At 48.3% G+C, this 9,829-nt stretch overlaps 1 protein-coding gene and 1 pseudogene across 1 annotated transcript; one reads left to right on the top strand and one right to left on the bottom strand.

Annotated features, from left to right (window-relative positions):
- Window positions 1-4,076: 4,076 nt before the first annotated feature.
- Window positions 4,077-8,771, top strand: LOC123127197 (E3 ubiquitin-protein ligase SIRP1-like; annotated as a pseudogene).
- LOC123127198 (basic leucine zipper 8) lies at window positions 8,642-9,440 on the bottom strand. The gene has a single exon (XM_044546777.1). The coding sequence runs from the start codon at window positions 9,381-9,383 to the stop codon at window positions 8,850-8,852; it is 534 nt and encodes a 177-aa protein (XP_044402712.1). The 5' UTR covers window positions 9,384-9,440; the 3' UTR covers window positions 8,642-8,849.
- Between the last annotated feature and the right edge of the window lie 389 nt (window positions 9,441-9,829).

Here is a 9,829-nt window from a genome sequence, read left to right as displayed (position 1 = left end):
TGTGCCCTAAGAACGAGATACGTGCAACTCCTATCGGGATTTGTCGGCACATCGGGCGGCTTTGCTGGTCTTGTTTTACCATTGTCGAAATGTCTTGTAACCGGGATTCCGAGTCTGATCGGGTCTTCCTGGGAGAAGGAATATCCTTCGTTGACCGTGAGAGCTTGTGATGGGCTAAGTTGGGACACCCCTGCAGGGTTTTGAACTTTCGAAAGGCGTGCCCGCGGTTATGGGCAGATGGGAATTTGTTAATATCCGGTTGTAGAAAACCCGACACTTAACTTAATTAAAATGAATCAACCGCGTGTGTAGCCGTGATGGTCTCTTTTCGGCGGAGTCCGGGAAGAGAACACGGTCTCGTGTTATGCTTGAACGTAAGTAGTTTCAGGATCACTTCTTGATCATTATAGTTTCACGATCGTGCCTTGCTTCTCTTCTCACTCTCATTTGCGTAAGTTAGCCTCCATATATGCTAGTGCTTGCTGCAGCTCCACCTCACTACCTTTTCCTACCTATAAGCTTAAATAGTCTTGATCGCGAGGGTGCGAGATTGCTGAGTCCCCATGACTCACAGATTACTTCCAAAACCAGATGCACGTGCCGATGATGCCAGTACATGGGATGCTACCGAACTCAAGTGGGAGTTCAACGAGGATTCAGGACATTACTATGTTTCCTTTCCAGACGATCAGTAGTGGAGCCCAGTTGGGGCGATCGGGGATCTTTTGCATTTGGGGTTGTCTTTATTTTGGTTCTGTAGTCGGACCTTGATTGTATTCTGGATGTTGTAATGCTATACTTATGTATTGTGTGAAGTGGTGATTGTAAGCCAACTCTTTATCCCTTTCTTATTAGGGGGTCCTCGGACAGCCGGACTGTTGGACTATGAAGATACAAGATTGAAGACTTCGTCCCGTGTGCGGGTGGGACTCTCCTTTGCGTGGAAGGCAAGCTTGGCAATTCGGATATGTAGATCTCCTCCCTTGTAACCAACTCTATGTAACCCTAGCCCCCTCCGGTGTCTATATAAGCCATAGGGTTTAGTCTGCAGGACAACAACAATTAGAATCATAGGCTAACTTCTAGGGTTTAGCCTCTACGATCTCGTGGTAGATCAACTCTTGTAATAATCGTATCATCAAGATCAATCAAGCGGGACGTAGGGTATTACCTCCATCGAGAGGGTCCGAACCTGGGTAAACATTGTGTCCCCTGCCTCCTGTTACCATCCGTCTTAGACGCACAGTTCGGAACCCCCTACTCGAGATCCGCCGGTTTTGACACCGACAATAACACTTTCACAATAAGATTTGTTTGTCATGGTTTACTTGTTAATTTTTTAAAAATCCGTTATTTGTTTCTCGAAAATCTATTATTTGTTTCCTAAAGTAAATTGCATTAATGAGAGGGATTAGTTGATTTGGATAAGTTGGAAAAGTTGGAAAAGTTAGATCCATGATCTTTTGTATGTTAGGAAAGCGCAGATTTTTGAAAGAAAATAGTGGAGTGAAAAATAAACCAATGGATAAGAAAACCCGTGGGAGGGGGTGGTGGGAGGTGGGAGAAAATAAAACCAGACGAAAATAAAACCGGAGTACCAGGCTACCAACTGCTCCATTAGGAGTAGAGATACTAGTACAAAGTTGAGACACTTATTTTGAGACGGAGGGAGTATAATTTTATCTTTTTGTTATTATTAATGTACTTTGAATTAGGAGCTGAAACTTTTTGAGGTTGTCCTCAAATCTTGATGTGTTGCTACAAAAAGTTTAAGAATATTTGAAAATGTCTTTTTAAGTAAAAATAAATCGATCTCATAGTTCTCACCTACTCCATGTAAGTTTTCCGCCAGACAAAGCGCTTCACGTAATAGCTTCCAAGATCGTCGGGTTTGTCACGTTTCTATTTTTGAGGAGTGAAGTCTATTTTAAACCTTCAACTGGTAGAGCTAGACGGAGCTGAACCTTAATCTCTCAATCCCTGAAGTGAGCACTCTATCTTTCACTAATCCGGTCAATCCTAATCTTTATGGAAATAAAATCTTGTTTGTTGAATCGGGAAAGAACAATCATGCTGGGATCCATCTCTGCTTTCAATGACTATATGGGCCCACACGTAATATTCATCATCTTCTTCAATCTCTTTCTCACGCACTTGAGGTAAACATGACATGTGGGCTAGGGATACAATGAGAGTAGCATGCGATTCCGGTCGGGACTGATATCTTCCCGTGTGTCAAACATGACTATGGTTGAGATTGACTGGGATCAATGAGTATAGTGTGCCAATTTGAGGGATTGAGAGTCTAGGGTTCATTTCTAACAAGCTTTACCAATTCAAGATTTAAGACAAACTTCACTCTTTTTTGAGGGATTCCGGGTCCGTCACGTCATGGCAGACTCGAACCGAGCTTTGCATTTGTTCCCTGAGTTGCGTCCCAAACGGCAGCGCAGCGACTATTTATTGCATTAAGCGATCTCGACAGCTTCTCTCGCTGAAGCGTTTGACTAATTGGGCGGCCCACTATCACGTAGAGAGATAGAAAAATAGGAGAAAATGAGGGGATTGGGGATACGAACGCTGGGCGTTTTGATCGTGCATAGAGTTGCTTGCCACTACACCATTGTTGGCTTCATGTTGCATATCAGAGTCGCATCCTATTTGAGGTAAAATACCGGAGGGTTTTTCTTATTTCTCTCTTTTTTCTTCTTTTCTTTCTTTTTTGTTTGGTTTTAAAAAAAATCGCTGGCTTCCTTTTTTGTTAAGATAATTCATTTTCTTTTCGTTTCTTTTGTTTCTTTCATTCTATATTCTTTGTTTTCTTTTTTCCCCAGTTTGTTTGTGTTTTTTCTCCATTTTCTGATTGGTTTTCCTTTTTCTTCTTCATTTTTTGTTTTTATTTTGTGTTTTCTTATGTTTGTTTTTCACTCTACATTTTCGTACATGTCAAAAACATTATTTAACAAGCACTCAACATTTTTTGTATACACATTCAACATTGTCCGGACACCTATTCAACACTTTTCAAATACTTCTTCAAAATTTTAATATTTATTCAACATTTTTAGTATTTATTTAACATTTTTCAAATACTTGTTCAACATTTTTAGTACTTATTTAACATTTTTCAAATACTTGTTCAACATTTTGCATATACCCGTTCAACATTTTTCAATATCTATTCAATATTTTTAATACATATTCAACATTTTTCAAATACTTGTTCAACATTTTGCATATACCCGTTCAACATTTTTCAATACATATTCAACATTTTCAAATACTTGTTCAACATTTTTTAATACATATTCAACATTTTCAAATACTTGTTCAATATTTTTCAAATTCTTTGTTCAACATTTGTCATACACTTGTCCAACATTTTTCATATACTTATTTAACATTTTTAAAATACTTGTTCAACATTTTGCATATACCCGTTCAACATTTTTCAATACCTATTTAACATTTTTAATACATATTCAACATTTTTCAAATACTTGTTGAACATTTTGCATATAACCGTTCAATATTTTTCAATACCTATTCAACATTTTCAAATACTTGTTCAAGATTTTTCAAATTCTTTGTTCAACATTTTCCAATACTTGTTCAACATTTGTCATATACTTGTTCAACATTTTTCATATACTCGTTCAACATTTTTTTCATAACTGTTCAACATTATTAAAATATTTGTTCAACATTTTCAATACTTATTCAACATTTCTCAAATACATGTTCCACATTTCTTAATATTTATTTAACATTTTCTAAATGTGTTTTTGAGGAGTTTTTTTTGTAATATAAACATATATATATAATGTTTTCTAAAGTATAAATAAAATTACAAAAATGAAGCAAAAAATAAGAACAGAAAACAGCAAAAAAAGACAGTTTGTGGCTCCCGCGCTGCTGGGCTGGCCCGTCAGGGGCTCCCTTCGACGCGAGCGCAGCGCCCTGCTCGCTGAACGCGAGAAATAGCAGGCCCAAGCCTCTGATCGCCAGTTCTGGAGGTCCAACGCCAACCAGGACCAACCTGAGGTTCCCACTTCCCAGGCCGAAAATAAAAACCAGATCTGATCGTCCGTGTCCCCACATTGTCTGAGACCGGAACCCATCCGCGCCGCCCCTCCATCCCCATCCATGGCAGACGATAGCGACGGCGAGGCGTTCTGCGCCGACCCGTTCGAGGACGATAGCGACGGCGGTGACTCATGCGACTATTGCTGCTGCTGTGATGATGATGACGTGGGCGAGTGGTCATGCGGTGCCCCCTGCGACGACGACGACGACGACGACAGCAACGGCGAGGAGATCTGCAGGGACCCGTGCGACAACGTCGTCGTCGACGACGACGAAGATGAAGGGGAGGTCTAGGAAGCGTTATGCCACGACGACGACGAAGGGGAGAGCGATGGGTCGTCATGCGACGAGGACGCCGAGGGCGAGCAGTTATCCGACGACGACGAATGCGAGGGGAAGGGCGGGGGATTCGGCGACGACCGGTGTGACGATGAGGACGAGGGCAAGCCCGACGGGGAGAGCGAGGATTTCTGCGAGAACCCCTCCAACCATGACGAAGATGTCGGTCCGGAGGTGCTATCCGGCGGCGGCGGCGGCTTCCGCGGCGGGGAGTTATTTGTCTCCCGCTTCCTTTTTTCAGATGCTTCCGACGTCTCCGACTCCGAAGTAGAGGAGGCCGGCGGCGGAGAGGGGCTCACGCCCAGCGGGATCGACCAGACGCCGTCGCCCGGGGCCTTCCGGATGGCGGTGGGCGTACAAGACAGCGACTCCGATACCGCATCCACCGATTCCGATTACGAAGACGACTACGAATTCCTCAAGCGGCCCGCGTCACGCCAGGCGGTGGAAGGCCTGCCGGAGATGATGCTCAGCGAAGAGGAGGCCGCCTGCGGCTGCGCGGTGTGCAAGGATGTCTTCGCGTCGGAGCAGCGCGTTGTCTTTCTCCCGTGCAAGCACTACTTCCATGGCGACTGCATCCTGCCATGGCTCGCCATGAGGAGCACATGCCCTGTGTGCCGGTATCAACTCCCCACCGATGATACTGGGTCTGGGCAGCGGCAGGCACATCAACTGAGGGTTCTTTTACCAGTGGATCGTCAGGGTGCATCTCAGCAGGTATGATCTTGGACATTGTAGTGCTAAATTCTTAGTTGCAGTGTCATATTGTCATAGTAGGGTTGGAATGTTTGTGAAATTGCTCGTGGAATACGCTAAGGTGGTTCATATAGTTCCAGTATGCCATAGTCCTGCAATTCCTAGTTGCTTTGATTGCTTATTTCCTTATGCCAAATATATATCATTTGACATTTAGGAATTGAGGTTAGCAATGCTCTTTTGTATAGGAAATCTGAATCAATCCAAGCATTGGGTTTTCTGTCGGGCGACCCATGAGAACTGTAGAGGCATAAAAAAAGTCTTTTTTTTTTGAACGAAGGCTCGAGAAAAGCCCGGCTTTGAATTAACAAAGCCATCAACCGGCCAGGATTACAAGGACAACCGCTTACAACGCAAAGAAAAGAGAACCGAGCGACGGATACAAGGGACTCAAGCAAAACAACTCGAGGCAGCAGCAAAAACGCTGCTACCAACACCCTACTGGACGACCTACACCAACAGAACAAAACTACGGTCTTGGGAGGACTGCACCGCCGCGCAAGCTTCGTGATCACAGCCACCTCGGAACCAGCCATGGACCAGACCACCATCTGTTACTGCCTCTGCAAAGGGCCCCTACCCCTTCATCCTGGCTCGAAGGATGCCGTACCGGCAGACGGCGGCTCGGTTCACCCCAGAACCCAAATGGATGGCCTCCAAGCTGCAAGGAGAAGAGACTAGAGCAGGACCGCTAGCCCATGGCACACTACAGACAAGCACCATCGTCGTCTGCGGCTCAGCCGCACCAAAGGGCGAGAGCTGCCGGCCACATCCGCAGAAGCAAGGGAAGCAGCGAAAAGTAGATCAAAGGCCAGCGCTGGATTCGCCAGAGCACAATGCTCCCACCCAACGGTATATCGTTGTCGCCGAAGAGGGGAACCCGATCCCCTCTTGCCCAGGCTCGTGGGCGTCGACCCACCGGCGACCTCGTCAGGGACCCTCCAGCAGCAACCTATGAAGAAACCAAGCTGTCTCCCGCCACCATCACGTCCACAACCAAACTCTCTCGCCGCCCCTGCAATCCCCGGACGGTGCCTCCAAGAAGGAGCACGACACGGACGTGCCGTCGCCGCCCGAAGCAGGGGACCTAGGCTTTCACCTAGCAGGGGCGGAAGGAGGGGGGAGGATCCACACCACAGCCTCCAAGGAGGGGAACGGCGCCCAAGGCGTCGCCTTTGGTGTGACCGCCGCGCCGGCCAGGGGTTTCCCCCGGATCCAGCCCCGCCCGACGAGATCCGCGCAGCCAACAACCGAGAGCAGCGGCCTAAGCCACCAGGACCCAGATCTGGCCAAGGAAGGAGCAGATCGGGGCGGAGGGGATGGACTTCATCAGTGGCATACCTGCGGGGAGGGATGCACACCTGCGACCGTTGACCGCCGCCACCTCGTCACCCGCGAGACCGAGGAGGCGCCTAGCTCGCACCGGCAGGGCGGCCCGCCGCCAGGACCACCCCACCCTCACCTGCCAGGGCCGCCGCCCCGCGTGCCGAGGCCCTGCCCGAGACGAGCAGCCGTCGAATCCCCGCCGCCACCTTCATCGGTGTCGAGCGCGCGCGCTGGAGCACACCTCAGGCGGTGGCGGAGAGGAAGGGGGGGGGAGGGGGGCGCGGCTGTGGCGGCTAGGGTTGCCCCCGGGTCGCCTCGGAGGAGACGACGCGGGGGGAGGGCTCTTTGGCTAGCAAGCAGTGCTAGTAGGTATGATCGTTCATAAAAGAAGTCTTTAGGACAGCAGAATTTTAGAAGCATAAAATCTGTATGCACGAAACCAAATCACTGTTTCCTGTGCTAGGTGCTTGCCTGTGGCAGCAAATGCAGTGTGCGTTTTACTGAAATTGATGACTAACTGGTCAATGCTTATTCCTGAACAGACTGGCACCAGTCTGTTAGGCAATGTGGTTTGATCACTTCCTTTTACATAGTAATATATCGGCAGGGGAAATTATCATCAGTATTGACTCCAAGCTCCAACCCCCATTTGCACGTCAGATTAGTATATAAAGCAATAGCGCACGTGTTCTCATGGCATTTAGGAAAAAAATGCACTGGCGCATATGACCATGTCCTATTCTACTGTTGTTTGTGTTCGAGATGAGGCATTTCAAATTTCAACATTGCTGCTTGTTTGATCAGTGCCATTCGCCACTTTCCATCTACTATCCACTTTGCACCTTTAGCTAATACTGGATTCCGCCACACAGTTTCCAGTAAGGCTTAATATTTGCCTGTAAAGACGATTCCAGTGTGGTTTTACTGAAACTGACTTAAGTGGTCACTGGTTATGCCTGAACAAATTTGTACCAATCTGTTAGGCAATGTGGCCTAGTCACTTCCTGTTACATAATTATATCTGCAGGGGAAATTATCATCAATAGGAGTCCAACCTCCATTTGCACTTCACATTTTGGTATACGGCAATCAAACATGTAGCCTTTTTAGCCTTTAGCAAAAGGATGCACCAGAGCATACCTATGATGAATGGACCTTCTAGCGTCCAAGGGTCAGGGTTGGGCATTTACCAACCAGTCAACATCTATTTATCTTTCCGGATTCATTAATTTTGATATCCTTGATGCTCCAATATACTCCTACTAGACAAAATCGTGGGCATACGACGATGTCCTATTGTACTGTGTTTGTGTTCGAGATGAGGTACTTCAGTGTTGCTCTGTGGCTTCGTTTGCTAATTGTCATATTGTCAGTAAGTAGACTTGGCACTTTCCATCTACCATCCACTCTACATCTTCAGGTCCTATTGGATTCCGCAACACATTTTCAGGAAGGCTTAATAGTTCGTACATGTGGCAGCCCAGCATAATGCATTATGAAAGTATCAGAAAACATGTTGCCGAAGATGTTTCAGAACGAAATTGATGCCATTTTCTTTTGCTGCCCTGTTTGTTTGTCTGTCTGTACCGGTGGTTCGTAATCTTGAGTGTCGTCAGACGAAACCTCCTTGGATGGTCAACCTGTTGCATGTGTAAAATGATGCTTGGATATGATATAACTCTTGCACAGAGAGGAGGCGGAGCCACCACAGGAAGCGACTGAAGTCTCGGCAGGAAAATGGACACGACGAAGGCGCGTCAAGGTGCGGGAATTGAGCTTTGAGCACCATCATTCAATCAACAATACATCATCGCCCTCTCTGAAAGTGTGTAGGATGTGCCCTCGAAAGTAGGGCTTCAGCACCCAGCAGTAAGTTGATGACATACTCGTTTGTAATTTGAGGTGGGTGCTGCCGTTGACGTCGCCCCGACTGGTGCAGAACGGCCGTGTGTGTGACCGTGTCCAGATGCCGCCGCGTTAGGTGAAGAAAGAGTACTCGGCGGTGGCGACAGAGGCGAGCTTCTCGTGTCTTTCTGTGGACGCCATGCTTGCATGCGGAATTCTGGCCGATCTGGAGGCTGTGCAACCGTTCTTGCTAATTTTGTTTGTGATAGTCGATATGCCTCGGCGCAGATTTCTCAATGGCTGAAATCGCTCATACTCTTCTGTACACCCATCTCTCACCCGATTCCAACTGTGAACACCACGTGCAGTTCCATTTCCTCACCGAGGAATAAAAATAAATATAATTGGTCGCCACATTAGAACTAGTATTATGTCCACCTGGCTACGTGCCATGAATCAGTCCCATGCGCGTTTTCTCTCTCTTATTAGTACTCCAGCTAAGCCGTATTGCCGGTGTCCTCTGTGCTCTGCGGAGCAACATCATCGGCCTCGTCCACCCCCATCCCGTCGAGCCTCGCCCTCAGGTCGGAGGCCTCCTCCCGGAGCCGTGCGCTCTCGCGGGCCACGCGGCCGTGCTCGGCGAGCACGCGGTTGAGCTCCACGAGGAGCCGCTGGTTGGCCGCCCGGAGCCGCGCCGCCCTCGTCGACAGCTCGTCCAGCCGCCTCTGCTTCCTCACCCGCGACCGCCTCGCCGACTCGCGGTTCGACGCCAGCCGCCTCGTCTTCCTCTCGTCGCCGTTGCCGCGGCGCGACGCCCGACCGTCGTCGTCCACCGAGTCACCCCCCGGAGGCGCCCATCCGACGGCGGAGCTGCCGCCATTGCAGCCGGTGTATGGAGCCACCATGTCCGACAGCGAGGCCAAGTCGTACTGCCCATGCGTGGCGCGAGGATCGTACACCTGCGGCAGCATGAACACGCCGGCGCCGCCGGGGTGGCACGCAATGCTGCAGGCAGCGCCGTGGCGTTGCATGCTTGGGAGGTTTGCAATTATTGGTGGACTTTTCTTTTTCTTTCGTGTGTTTCTTGCCCGGACGAATGGAGCGGGGGATCGAGCGGAGACGCGCCGCTTATAAACCGCGGGAAAAGCGGAGCGCGCTCTAAAGCTGTGGCTGGCGTGGTGACGTGAGCAAATTTGGTTTTTGTTTTTGCTCAACGTCGTGGACGTTGTTTGAGAATTATCGTCTGGATTCGTAATCTGTCGTCGACATGTCGGCGTCGCGAGGAAAGGCGGGCTCTGTTGATAGAAAGAAACGCCTTCCTTTTCTGCGTGAAGAAATTTTGTCGAAAGTAACGGCGGTTCTTTCTGTTCCAGGTGCAACCCGCACAGTAAACTAAATGCTCGTTGGTTACATGTGGAACGGCATTGCATTGCAGAGTTTTTTTTAACACAGTATGGATGCAAGCGCTCATATACAC

Source organism: Triticum aestivum, chromosome 6A, assembly GCF_018294505.1.
Source record: "Triticum aestivum cultivar Chinese Spring chromosome 6A, IWGSC CS RefSeq v2.1, whole genome shotgun sequence".
In the NCBI taxonomy this organism is placed as follows: Eukaryota; Viridiplantae; Streptophyta; class Magnoliopsida; order Poales; family Poaceae; genus Triticum; species Triticum aestivum.
The sequence above is the reverse complement of the archived record's forward strand: the minus strand, read 5'-3'. Positions and strand labels throughout refer to the sequence as shown.